This window comes from Dipodomys merriami, unplaced genomic scaffold (genome assembly GCF_024711535.1).
Source record: "Dipodomys merriami isolate MVZ:Mamm:240054 unplaced genomic scaffold, mDipMer1.0.p SCAF_1714, whole genome shotgun sequence".
Lineage (NCBI taxonomy): Eukaryota > Metazoa > Chordata > Mammalia > Rodentia > Heteromyidae > Dipodomys > Dipodomys merriami.
Window position 1 is genome coordinate 46,025 of NW_027203065.1, and position 14,048 is coordinate 60,072.

The 14,048-nt window shown below is 58.2% G+C and overlaps 1 protein-coding gene across 11 annotated transcripts; it reads left to right on the plus strand.

The window, feature by feature from the left end:
• Positions 1–341: 341 nt before the first annotated feature.
• On the plus strand, positions 342–13,579 carry LOC138829434 (arylsulfatase L-like). 11 transcript variants are annotated; one of them, XM_070025733.1, is made up of 11 exons: positions 342–1,435; positions 3,472–3,518; positions 4,085–4,249; positions 5,811–5,932; positions 6,964–7,086; positions 7,665–8,091; positions 9,212–9,348; positions 10,196–10,330; positions 10,421–10,583; positions 11,507–11,628; positions 12,256–13,579. In XM_070025733.1, the coding sequence occupies exons 1-11, from the start codon at positions 773–775 to the stop codon at positions 13,569–13,571; spliced, it is 3,420 nt and encodes a 1,139-aa protein (XP_069881834.1). In that variant the 5' UTR covers positions 342–772; the 3' UTR covers positions 13,572–13,579. The 11 variants fall into 11 exon arrangements, with proteins under 11 accessions (XP_069881834.1, XP_069881835.1, XP_069881836.1 ...); XM_070025734.1 differs by having other exon boundaries at positions 7,971–8,091; XM_070025735.1 differs by having other exon boundaries at positions 1,349–1,690.
• Positions 13,580–14,048: the final 469 nt, after the last annotated feature.

A 14,048-nucleotide genomic window follows, 5' to 3' on the forward strand; every position in this document is an offset into this window, starting at 1 on the left:
GCTCCGCCCTCTGAGGCAGCTCCGCCCCCTGGCCCGCCTGCCCCGCCATATTGGGCGCTGACTGCGCCCTCTGAGGCGTTGGCTCCACCCACTGGTGTGCCAGCTCCGCCCCATCACGCGCCTGCCCCGCCATCTTGGGCACTGAGTCCGCCCTCTGACGCGCCGACTCCACCCTCTGAGGTGCTGACTCCGCCCCCTGGGGCGGCGTCAGGAGCGGCGCTGCGTGTGCCGCTGGGCGGCAGCTTCCGGCTGCGCTGCCCCACCTCCATGCTTCCGGTGTCCTGGCACCTGCCCGGCGGGCTGGTGCTTCGTGGGCCGCAGAGGAGAGGCCGCTTCACGCTGGGCACTGACGGCAGCCTGGAGGTGCGCGCCGCCTCCGAGCGCGACCGCAGCGCCTACGTCTGCCGCGCCCGCCCCGGGGCGCTGCCCAGACACGCCCCCCGCACGCCGGAAACCAGGATGTTCAGCTTCATTCCCGCCACTAGGCCGCTGGGTGCCATGGCAGGGCGACGGACTGAGGAGACCCAGATGTGGGCCTTCATTCCTGCCATTAGGCCGCGGCGTTCGGTTGTCGGGCAACCAAGTGAAGATACCAGGACTTTGGGCTCCACCGCAGCGTCTAGGCCTCTGCGTTTGGTTGCCGGGCAACAGACCGAGAAGACCCGGATGTGGGGCTTCATTCCTGCCTCTAGGCCGCTGGGTTCAGTTGCCGGGAAACCGCGTGAGACCCTGATATCCAGCTCCAGCAAGACTCCTGCACCCCAGCCGGAAGATGCCCGGATGTGGGGCTCCGAACCTGTGCGTGCTGTACAGAAGCTGCGGTCCGACCAGAGGCCACGGAGAGGCTAGGAACCGGATGTGGACTGGGAGGGACCCAGATGTGGACTGGGAAAGACCCGGATGTCACCTATCTCCAGGTCCACTGACTGAGCGGCCAGGACCAGGATGTGGACTAGAAGGGACCCGGATGTCACTTTCTTCCATTTCCACTGACCCGGATGTGGCATGGAGGAACCGGATGTCACTTTCCTCCAGATGCACTGATGGGTCAAGACCCGGATGTGGACGAGGAGGGACCCGGATGTCACCTTCCTTCATGTCCACTGAGGGGCCAGTACCCAGATGTGGACTGGGAGGGACCCGGATGTCACCCTCATTCGTGTCCACTGACCCAGATGTGGCCTGGGGAACCCGGATGTCACTTATCTCCAGGTCCACTGAAGGGCCAGGACCCGGATGTGGACTGGGGGACCCGGATGTCACCCTCCTCCATGTCCACTCACCTGGATGTGGCGTCAGGGACCCGGATGTCACTTATCTTAGGTCCACTGAGGGGCCAGGACCCGGATGTGGACTGGGGGACCCGGATGTCACCTATCTCCAGGTCCACTGTGGGGCCAGGACCCGGATGTTGCATGGGGAACCCGGACGTTATGTAAGTCCACGTCCATTAACCCGGATGTGGACTGTGGCAGGGACCCGGATGTGTGCTGGGCGGGACCCGGATATCACACACACAGGCCTGGCTGTGGCATGTGGAGTCCCGGATGTCACGCTCCTCTCCTTCCACTGACAGGGTCTAGGACCCGGATGTGACGTGAGGATCCCGGATGTCAGGTCCCTCCACATCCACTGAGGGTCCAAGACCGACATGTGGAATTGGAACTACCCAAATGTTAGGGACCTCCAGGTCCGTGAACCCGGATGTGGGCTGGGTACTCGGATCTTAGTGACTCCAGGTCCGTCAACCTGGATGTGGGCTGGGTACTCGGATGTTAGGGACCTCCAGGTCCCTGAACCTGGATGTGGGGTGAGTACCCAGATGTTAGGGACCTCCAGGTCCGTGAACCTGGATGTGTGGTGAGTACCCAGATGTTAGGGATCTCCAGATCCGGGAAGCCAGACGTGGAGGCGAGTACCAGGATGTCACTTATCTCCAGGTCCACTGGCAGGCGCCAGGACCCGGATGTGAGGGGTTTGGACCTGGATGTGAGTGGTTTGGACCCGGATGTGAGGGGTTGAGACCCAGATGTGAGAGGTGGAACCCGGATGTGGGCGGAGCGGGAGCTCCACACCTTGGCCCCGGGCTCCAGCTGCGCTTTGGGCCGTTGGGGTCCTTTCCCAGACTCGGAGGCAATAAAGCAGCCGTGCTGCTTCTGGATGGAATTCTTCCTCACTTCCACCCCAGCGCAGGCCACGCCCTCCTGAAACCCTCACTTCTGCCCCAGCACAGGCCAAGACCTCCTGAGACCCTCATTTCCGCCCAGCACAGGCCACACTCTCAATTCCGCTCCTAGCACAGGCCACACCCTCCTGGGGCCCTCACTACATTCCCAGCACAGGCCACGCCCTCCTGAGACCTTCACTTCCTTCCCAACACAGGCCACGCCCTCCTGAAACCCTCACTTCCGCCCCAGCGCAGGCCACGCCCACATAGGTCCCTCACTTCCTCCTCGTTGCAGGCCACACCCTCCTGAGACCCTCACTTCCGCCTCATTGCAGACCACTCCCTCCTGAGACCCTCAGTTTAGCTCCAGCAGAGGCCACGCCCTCCTGAGTCCCTCACTTCCATCCCAGCACAGGCAACGCCCTCCTGAGTCCCTCACTTCCATCCCAGCACAGGCCACGCCCTCCTGAGACCTTCATTTCCTCCCCAGCACAGACCACGCCCTCCTGAGCACAGGCCACGCCCTCCTGAGACCCTCAATTCCGCCCAGCACAGGGCACGCCCTCATTTCCGCTCCTAGCACAGGCCACGCCCTTCTGGGACCCTCACTACATTCCCAGCCCAGGCCACGCCCTCCTGAGCTCTGGCCACACCCTACTGAGCGCAGACCATGCCCCCTGGGCACAGGCCACGCTCCCTGACGGTCCTGACTCTTATTGCAGCCCTCCATGTAGTTCTCGAGGTTACCCTTCTCCCCTTCATCCTGCCTCTGCCAGGTCTGGCAATTTCTTGGCGCCCAGCCCAGCAACTCCGGGCTTTTTCCTTCCTTCCCCTCCTTCCCCTTCAGCACCAATCCTGTTCCTTTCTAGGGAACAAAGGGGACTTTTATTTTGGAGGGGGAGATGTGGTGCTTTCCAAGGAACAAGGGGACTTTTATTTTTGAGGGGGGTTGTGGAGTTCTGGCTGCTGGAGTGACGTGGACATTTGAGTCCTGCGAGCTTCCTGGCTGGCAGGGAGAGCAGCAGGCCCAGGCGCTGATGGCAGAGAACTGTGGATGTGAGTTCGTCTTCTGGGGAACATGGGGAGAGGTGTGGGGACCCGGGGTGGGGGGGCTTCGATTGCTTTTTGGAGCCCCCCCGCATGTCCCACCATGCCTCGGGGTGGGGGCTGCAGGGCCCCGCCACAGGCCTGGAAAGACGAGGTGAGGGGCTGATGTACTGGTGGGGACAACAGCAGCCTGGCCCTGGGGTGGCCGGATGTTCCTCAGCTCTTCCCCACTTCCTGCTTCTGGCCTTCTCTTCCAGGAAACGGGGAGCATCATGAGAAGGACGCGATCCTGGAAGCCATGTTGGTCAGGAGAGGGCCTGGAGGGAGGGGGCGTCCTTCCATCCCTCTTCCCATCCACCCATCCATCCATCCACCTATCCATCCACCCATCCACCCATCCATCCACCCATCCACCCAAACATCCATCCACCCACCCATCCATCCATCCATCCATCCATTCACCCACCCATCCATCCATCCATCCATATCCCCATCCATCCATCCCCCTATTCATCCACCGATCCATCCATCCACCCATCCACGTATTCATCCATCCATCCATCCATCCATCCATCCACCCACCCATCCATCCATCCATCCACCCACCCATCCATCCATCCATCCACCCACCCATCCATTCACCCATCCATCCATCCATACACCCACCCACCCATCCACCCATCCACTCATCCATCCAACCATCCATCCATCCACCCATCCATTCACCCATCCATCCACCCACCCACCCATCCATCCATCCATCTATCCATCCATCCACCCATCCATTCACCCATCCATCCATCCAGCCATCCATCCATCCTCCCATCCATCCACCCATCCACCCCTCCTCCTCCTCTCTCTCCTCCTCAGGTCGCACAGCGGCTGTGCAGCCCCACCCCTCGCCTTCCTCCTCCTCCTCTTCCTCCCTCCTGGCCCCTGCACAGGCATCGCCACCTCGCGCCCCAACTTCCTGCTGCTCTTGGCCGACGACCTGGGCCTAGGCGACCTGGGCAGCTTCGGGAACCGCAGCCTGCGGTGAGCAGAGGGGGAGGCCCGGATGTGAGGCCTTAGTTACCCAGATGTGGGAGCTCAGATCCCTGGATGTTCCACCAGGAGAACTGTATAGACATCTAGTAACTCAGTTCCCCGATGTTGGATGTTAGTATTGTGGATGTTGGATATCAGATCCCAGGATGTTGGATCTTAGTGCCCCGGATATTGGATATCAGGTCCCCGGATGTTACATGTTAGTACCCCGGATTTGAGACCAGGTCCCCGGATGTTGGATATCAGGTCCCCGGATGTTAAATCTTAATACCCCCGATGTGGGAAATCAGGTTCCTGGATGTTGGACTTCAGTTCCCCGGATGTTGGATGTTAGTACCCCGGATGTTGGAGACTAGGTCCCCAGATGTTGGATCTTAGTGTCCCGGATGTTGGATATCAGGTCCCGGGATGTTAAATCTTAGTACCCTGGATGTGGGAGATCATGTCCCCAGATATTGGACTTCAGTGCTCCGGATGTAGGAGTTCAGGTCCCCAGATGTTGGAGGTTAGTGCCCCGAATGTGGAGCTCAGGTCCCCGGATGTTAGATATTAGGACACCAGATGTTGTAGCTCAGACTCCGGATGTTGGATCTTATTCCTCCGGATGTAGGAGCCCAGGTGCCTGGATGTTAGATCTTAGTGTCCCGGATGTTGGATATCAGGTCCCCGGATGTTAGATATTAGTACCCCGGATGTTGGATATCAGATCCCCGGATGTGGGATGTTAGTGCCCCGGATGTTGGAGGACAGGTCCACGGATGTTAGACCTTAATGCCCCGGATGTGGGAAATCAGGTTCCCGGATGTTAGATGTTAGTACCCCGGATGTTAGATGTCAGGTCCTCGGATGTTAGAGATCAGGTCCCCGGATGTTGGAGATCAGGTCCCCGGATGTTGGAGATCAGGTCCCCAGATGTTGAATCTTACTGCCCCGGATGTTGGATATCAGGTCCCCAGATGTTACATGTTAGTACCCCGGATATTTGAGCTCAGTTCCCCGGATGTTCCACCAGGAGAACTGTATAGACATCTAGTGGACCTCAGGTCCCTGGATGTTGGATGTTAGGTCCCTGGATGTTGGAGTTCAATTCCCAGGATGTTAGATCTCAGTTCCCTGGATGTTGAAGATCAGGTCCCCGGATGTTGGAGATCAGATACCCGGATGTTGGCCCTCAGGTCCCCGGATGTTGGGCCTTAGATCCCTGGATGTAGGAGCCCAGTCCACAGATATAGATCTTAGTACCCTGGATGTGGGATCTCAGGGCCCCAGATGTTGGATCTTAGATCCCCGGATGTTGGTCCTCAGGTTCCCAGATGTTGGATGCCAGGTCTCCAGATGTTGGACCTCAGGTCCCCAGATGTTGGATCTTAGTACCCCGGATGTGGGATCTCAGGTCCCCGGATGTTGGATCTTAGATCCCCGGATGTGGGATCTCAGGGCCCCGGATGTTGGAGTTTAGCTCCTGGGATGTTGGGCATTAGATCCCGGATGTTAGACCCAGGTCCCCGTATGTTCTTGGCTGTGACTCAGTTTCCCTCTCCCCCCACAGCACCCCGCACCTGGACGGCCTGGCCCGGGATGGCGTGCGGCTGACCCAGCACCTGGCGGCAGCGTCCGTCTGCAGCCCAAGCCGCGCGGCCTTCCTGACGGGACGCTACCCTGTGTGCCTGGGTCGGTATGGGGGGGACATCCGGGGAACAGAGGGAGAGCTGGGGGGGAGGCGGGGTCGGGACATCCGGGGATCTGAGAGCCAACATCCGGGGTACTAAGATCCAACATCCGTGGACCTGATATCCAACATCTGGGGATCTGAAACCCAACATCTGGGGATCTGAAACCCAACATCCGGGGATCTAAAGCCCAACATCCGGGGAACTGAGCACCAACATCCGGGGCACTGAGCTCTAACATCCAGGGACTTCATCTCTAACATCCGGGTTACTAAGATCCAACATCTGGGGATCTGAGCACCAACATCTGGGGCACTGAACTCTAACATTCGGGAACCTTATCTCTAACATCCATTGTACTAAGATCCAACATCCGGGGATCTGAGGCCTAACATTCTGGGAACTGAACTCCAACATCCGAGGACCTTACATCCACCATCTGGGGTACTAAGATCCAAAATCCAGGAACCTGAGCCCCAACATCCAGGGAACTGAGCTCCAACATCTGAGGATCTGAGGGCCAACATACCTGAACCTGAGCTCCAATATCCGGGGTAGTAAGATCCAACATCCAGGGAACTGAGCTACAACATCCGGGTAACTGAAGTCCAACATCTGGGGTCCTGATATCCACCATACAGGGCACTGAACTCCATCATCCGGGATCTGAGGGCCAACATCCGGGATACTAACATCCAACATCCGGGGACCTGAGGTCCAACATCCAGGGAACTGAGGCCCAACATCTAGGGCACTGAGGTCCACCAGAGGGAGGAGAGGACTACTCTGAGGATCTCAGGTTCAAATCCCTGAGACTCTGGGACTTCTCCCCTGAACTGCCAGGAAACTGGAAGTTACGCCATATTGGTTTCCCCCAGGGGCTCCCAGGGCTGGGGTCCTTTCCACCCCAGGTGGGCAGGTCCCAGGCTATCCCAGACACAGCAGGCCTTCCCCCTGAAGGTGCTAGATGCCCCCTCCTGACTCAGGATGCCATCATCACTGACCTAGGGTCCTTCTCCTCTCTCTTGGAAGGCATGGTGACCACCAACGGGGCGCGCGTGCTGCAGTGGGCGGCCGTGTCTGGCGGGCTGCCCACCTCCGAGATCACCTTTGCCAAGATCCTGCAGGAGCAGGGATATGCCACCGGCCTCATAGGTAAGAGAGAAATCGGATCCATCCATCCATCCACCCATCCCCCATCCATCCACCCATCCATCCATCCATCCACCCATCCATCCATCCATCCATCCACCCATCCACCCATCCATCCATCCATCCATCCACTCATCCTTCCATCCATCCACCCATCCACCTATTCATCCATCCACCCACCCATCCACCCATCCATTCATCCATCCACCCATCCATCCATCCATACATACATACATACACCCACCCACCCATCCATCCACCCTTCCATTCATCCATCCATCCATCCACCCACCCATCCATCCATCCATCCATCCACCCATCCACCCATCCATCCATCCACTGTGCATCCATCCATCCACCCATCCATCCATCCACCCATTCCCCTATTCATCCATCCATCCATCCACCCACCCACCCACCCATCCATCCATCCATCCATCCATCCATCCACCCATCCATCCATCCATCCATCCACCCATCCATCCACCCACCCATCCATCCACCCATCCATCCACCCATCCACCCATCCATCGACCCATCCACCCATCCATTCACTCATCCATCCATCTCTTCCCCTCAAGGCAAATGGCACCTGGGCCTCAACTGTGAGTCCCCCACTGACCACTGCCACCACCCCTTGAACCACGGGTTCGACTCCTTCTTCGGGGTCCCCTTCACCCTGATGGGGGACTGCCTACAAGTGGAGCCCTCGGAGAAGCGAGCGCGTCTGCAAGGGCCCCTGGACCTGGGGGCGCAGCTGCTGCTGCTTTCCCTGCTCTGCCTGGCCGCTGGGAAGCTCACGGGCCTGCTGGGCCTGCGCTGGGTGCCCTGGGTACTGGGCCCCGGATGTGGGGCCTTGCTCCTGGCCTGCACCTCCCGCCTCTTAGGTGTCTTCATCGTCCACGCCGACTGCTTCCTGATGAGGGATCACCAGGTCGTCCAGCAGCCTCTGAGGTTCGAGGCCAGCGCGGGGCTCTTCTTGCGGGAGGCTGAGGCCTTCATCCACAGGTCAGCCTGGGGTCGGGGAGGGGGACAGATGCCATCTACTAGATCTCTATAGTAAACGGGTAGACCTTAGATCCCCAGATGTACATCCAGTAGATCTCTATAGTCAACTGTCAACCTCAAATCCCCGAATGTTCCACTAGGAGATCTCTATAGGCATCTGGTAGACCTCAGATCCCCGGATATACATCCAGTAGATCTGTATAGTCAACCGGTCAATCTCAAATCCCCGGATGTTCCATCAATATATCTCTATAGACATCTGGTAGACCTCAGATCCCTGGATGTACATCTACTAGATCTCTATAGTCAACTGGTAGACCTCAGGTGCCCAGATGTATATCCAGTAGATCTCTATAGTCAACTGTCAACCTCAAATCCCCGCATGTTCCATCAATGGATCTCTATAGACATCTGGTAGACCTCAAGTCCCTGAATGTTACATCTAGTATATCTCTATATACATCTGGTAGACCTCAGGTTCCCGGATGTTCCATCAGTAGATCTGCAGAGACATCTGGTAGACCTCAAATCCCAGGATGTTACATCCAGTAGATCTCTATAGACATCTGGTAGACCTCAGGTCCCTGGATGTTCCATCTAGTAGATCTGTAGAGACATCTGGTAGACTTCAGATCAGACCACGATCGATTTTTGGTAGTATTGATCAGATCATGATCGATTATTGGTAATAACTGATCAGCTCATGTTCGATTATTGGTATTATCGATCAGATGATGTTCGATTATTGGTATTATCGATCACACCACGATCGAATATTGGTATTATTGATCAGATCCTGTTCGATTATTAGTAATATCTGATCAGCTCATGTTCTATTATTGGTCATATCGATCAGATGATGTTTGATTATTGGTAATAACTGATCAGATCTGTTGGATTATTGGTAATAACTGATCAGATCACGATCGATTATTGGTATTTTCGATCAGATCACTATTGATTATTGGTATTATTGATCACATCACGATCGATTATTGGTATTATCTGATCAGATCAGGATCGATTATCAATCATCTGATCGATTATTGGCAATACCTGATCAGGTCGGTTATCGGTGAGGTTATTGATGATGGGGGCGGGTTCTGACGTGGGTCCGCAGGCACCAGGCCCGCCCCTTCCTCCTCCTCGTCTCCTTCCTCCACGTCCACGTCCCGCTGGTCACCTCACCCGCCTTCCGGGGCCGCAGCGCGCACGGCGCCTACGGCGACAACGTGGAGGAGCTCGACTGGATGGTGGGTGAGTGCGGGGAGGGAGGGAACTGAGGCACGGTGCTTGGGATGAGGGAAACTGAGGCATGGGGGTGGGGTGAGCAGGATGGGGAAACTGAGGCACGGGGGTGGGGTGAGTTAGTTGGGGGAAACTGAGGCACGGAGATGGGGTGAGCGGGATGGGGGAAACAGGCATGGGAGTGGGGTCAATGGGTTGGGGTAAACTGAGGCACGGTGCACTTGGGTAAACTGAGTCACTGGGCATGTTGGGGGTAAACTGAGGCACAGTGCACTTGGGTAAACTGAGGCACGGTGCATGTTGGGTAAACTGAAGCATGGTGCATGTTCAGGGTGAACTCATGCACGGTGCATTTGGGTAAACTGAGGTACTGTGGATGTGGGTAAACTGAGGCCCGCGTATAGGGGTAAGCTGAGGCACGGTGCATGTTGGGTAAACTGAGTCACTGGGTTTTGGGGTAAACTGAGGCATGGTGCATGTTGGGTAAACTGAGGCACGGGGACGAGGTGAGTGGGTTGAGTAAACTGAGGCACCGGGATGGGGGTAAACTGAGGCACGGGGACGGGGTCAGCGGGTCGGGGTAAACTGAGGCACGGTGCATTTGGGTAAACTTAGGCACGGTGCACTTGGGTAAACTGAGGCAAAGTGCATTTGGGTAAACTGAGGCACAGTGCATATTGGGGGTAAACTGAGGCACGGTGCATGTTGGGAGTAAACTGAGGCCCAGTGAGTGTTGGGGGTAAACTGAGGCACGGTGCCTGTTGGGTAAACTGAGGCACGGTGCATGTTGGAGGTAAAACGAGGCACAGTGGACGCTGGGAGTAAACTGAGGCACGGACCCATTCCCCCCCCACAGGGCAACTGCTGGCGGCGCTGGAAGGCGCGGGGCTAGGGCGCCGCACCCTTGTCTACTTCACGTCGGACCACGGTGCCTCGCTGGAGGCCCGGGCTGGGGGCACCCGCCTCGGGGGTTCCAACGGCGTGCACCGAGGCGAGGGGGAAACTGAGGCAGGGCGGGCGGGGCCTCCCACGCGGCCCGCCCCCGCCCCTTGACCTTTGCCCTTCGCCCCTCCCCTTGCAGGTGGCAAAGGCATGGGGGGCTGGGAGGGCGGCATCCGGGTCCCTGGGCTGGCGCGCTGGACCGGGATGCTGCCCGCAGGGCGCCTGGTGCCTGAGCCCACCAGCCTCATGGACCTGTTCCCCACTGTGGTGCGCCTGGCCGGGGGCTGGGTTCCGGCGGACAGGTACGAGTTCGCTGGCCTGGGTCCCCACGGGGTGGGGGGGAAGGGGGGTCATCCGGGGCCTCGGGGATCCCAAGGGGGGAGGCTGAGGCCTGCTCATTCGGGTCTCTGGGGGCTCAGAAGCCTGCACATCTGGGTCTCTGAGGGCTCAGACCTGCACATCCGGGTGTCTGGGGGCTCAGGAGCCTGCACATCCGGGTCCCTGAGACCCAGAACCCGGGGCTCAGGCCTTGACATCCGGGTCTCTGGGGGCTCAGAAGCCTTTACATCTGGGTAACTAAGGGCTCAGGCCTGCAAATCCGGGCCTCTGAGCACTCAGAAGCCTGGACATCTGGGTCTCTGAGGACTCAGGCCTTCATATCCGCATCTCTAAGGCATCAGGGCTGCACATCCAGGTCTCTGAGTACCTAGGTCCAGGTCTCAGGCCTGGACATCCGGGTCTCTGAGGGCTCAGGACTGCACATCTGGGTCTCTGAGGGCTCAGAAGCATGGACATCCGGGTCTCTGAGCGCTCAGAAGCTTGGATATCCGGGTCTCTGAGGCCTCAGGCCTGCACATCCAGGTCTATAAGACCAGAGGCCTGGGTCTTAGACCTGCACATCCGGGTCTCTGGGGGCTCAGAAACCTGGACATCTGGGTCTCTGGGATCTCTGGCCTGCACATCCGGGCCTCTGAGCACTCTGAAGCCTGCACATCTGGGTCTCTGAGTGTTCAGGAGCCTGGACATCCGGGTCTTGAAGGCCTCAGAAGCCTGAACATCCAGGTCTCTGAGGGCTCAGAAGCCTGCAGATCTGGGTCTCTAAATGCTCAAGCCTTGACATCCAGGTCTCTGGGATCTCTGGCCTGCACATCTGGGTCTCTGGGGGCTCTGGCCTGGACATCTGGGTCTCTGAGTGCTCAGAAGCCTACACATCCGGGTCCTGCAGGGAGGTGGACGGCCGGGACCTGATGCCCGCGCTGCTGGGGATGGCGCAGGCCGCAGGCCACGACTTCCTGCTGCACTACTGCGAGGCCCGGCTGCATGCCGTGCGCTGGTTCGACCGCCCAAGTGAGTGCCTCGACCTCCGCCGGGCCCCGGGGTGGGAGAGGGAGCTGCATGCATGCACGCAGAGACCCGGATGCAAGGCCTGGGGGTGGATGTGGGAATCCCCGGATGTGGGAATCCCGGGATGTGAGGACCTGGATGGAAGGCATGAGATGGGAATCCCCTGATGTAAGGTCCCGGATGTGAAGTCCCTGATGGGAATTCCTGGATGTGAGGCTCCAGATGTGAGGTACTGGATGAGAATCCCTGGATGTGAGGCCCCGGATGTGAGGCCTCAGATGGGAATCCCCAGATGTGAGGCCCTGGATGTGAGGTCCCAGATGGGAATCCCTGGATGTGAGGTCCCAGATGTGAGGTCCCGCATGTGAATCCCCGGATGTGAAGTACCGCATGTGAATCCCCGGATGTGAGGTCCTGGATGTGATTCCCTGGATGTGAGGTCCTAGATGGGAATCCCCGGATGTGAATACCCAGATGTGAGGTCCTGGATGGGAATCCCTGAATGTAAGGTCTTGCGTGTGAATGCCCTGATGTGAATCCCCCGATGTGATGTCCTGGATGTGAATTCCCGGATGGGAATCCCCGGATGTGAGGCCCAGGATGTTACTCCTTTCCCCCCACCCACCGCAGGCCGCACGGTGTGGAAGCTGCACTTCGCCACTCCGCGCTTCGACCCGCCGGGCTCGGGCGCCTGCCTCGGTTTCCCTGCCTGCGCCTGCTCTGGGTGGCGCATGACCCGCCACCTGCGGCCACTGCTCTTTGACCTGACTGCGGACCCAGGGGAGACCCGCCCGCTGCGGGGGCCCGATGGCGACACGCAGGCGCGTGGAGGCCGCGGTGGCCCGGATGCTGCGCACGCGCCGCCCCCGCGCGGCCCCGCCCCTCGCCCCTGCACACAACACCTGGAGCCCGCACCTGCAGCCCTGCTGCGCGCCCGGACTGCTCTGCGCCTGCGACCGCCTGATCCCCGACCTCTGACCCTGACCCGACCCCCAACCCCCAACTGCCCGGGGCTACGGCAGATCCTGGCCTGCGCCTCTCACATCCGGGGACTCACATGCGGGTATACTCAAATACAGAGATTCCCACATCTGGGGATTCCCACATACAGACTCTCACATCCGGGGATTCCTACATCCAGGGATTCTCACATCCGGGGATTCTCACTTCTGGTGACACATCTGGGGATTCCCGGGGATGAATTCACACATCCGGGAAATCCCACATCCGGGGACTTTTACACCCGGGGATTCTCACAACCAGAGATTCTCACACCCGGAGACTTTTACATCCGGGGATTCTCACATCCAGAGACTCTCACATCCGGGGATTCCTACATACAGACTCTCACATCCAGAGATTCTCACATCCGGGGATTCTCACATCTGGAAATTCTCACATCCAGAGATTGCCACATCTGGAGATTCTCATATCCAGGCATTCCTACATCCGGGGATTCTCAGACCAGGGAATTCGCACATCTGGGGAAATCTTACATCCAGAGACTCTCACATCCGGGGATTCTCACATCCGGGGATTCTCACATCTGGGGATTCTCGCATCCAGGGATTCTCACGTCTGGGTATTCCCACAGCCGGAGATTCTTACATCCGGGGATTCCCACATCTAGAGATTCCTACATCCGGGGATTGTCACATCCAGGAATTTTTACATCCAGAGACTCTCACATGCGGGGATTCTCACATCTGGGGAAGTCTTACATCCGGGGATTCCCACATCTGGGGATTTTCACATTCAGAGAGTCTTACATCTGGGGATTCTCAGACCCAGGGATTCCCACATCCGGGGACTCTCACATCCTGAGCCTCTCCTCCTGGACCTCCACCTTGGGCCTCCCATCCGGGGCCTTTCCCCAGCCTCCCATCCGGGGCCCTGTCACATCCGGGCCTATGTCCTCTAACTTCTCACACAATAAAACCTCGTGAGCACCACACCACATGGCAGAGTTAGGGGTCACGGGGGTCAGAGGCCGGGCACTGGTCCTGCCTTCCATTTCAGGTCATTTCTGGTTGATGCTAGGATACAGAGCTGGTCCCGCCTTCCATTTGAGGACATTTCTGGTCGTTGCTAGTGTATAGGACTGGTCCCACCTTCCATTTCAGGCCACTTCTGGTCGTTGCTAGGGTATAGGACTAGTCCCACCTTCCATTTCAGGTCATTTCCGGTCATTGCTAGGGTATAGGACTACTCCCACCTTCCATTTCAGGCCACTTCAGGTCGTTCATAGGGTATAGGACTGGTCCCGCCTTCCATTTCAGGCCACTTCCGGTCATTGCTAGGGTATAAGACTAGTCCCACCTTCCATTTCAGGTCATTTCTGGTCATTGCTAAGGTATAGGACTAGGCCTACTTTCCATTTCAGGCCACTTCTGGTCATTGCTAGGGTATAGGACTGGTCCCGC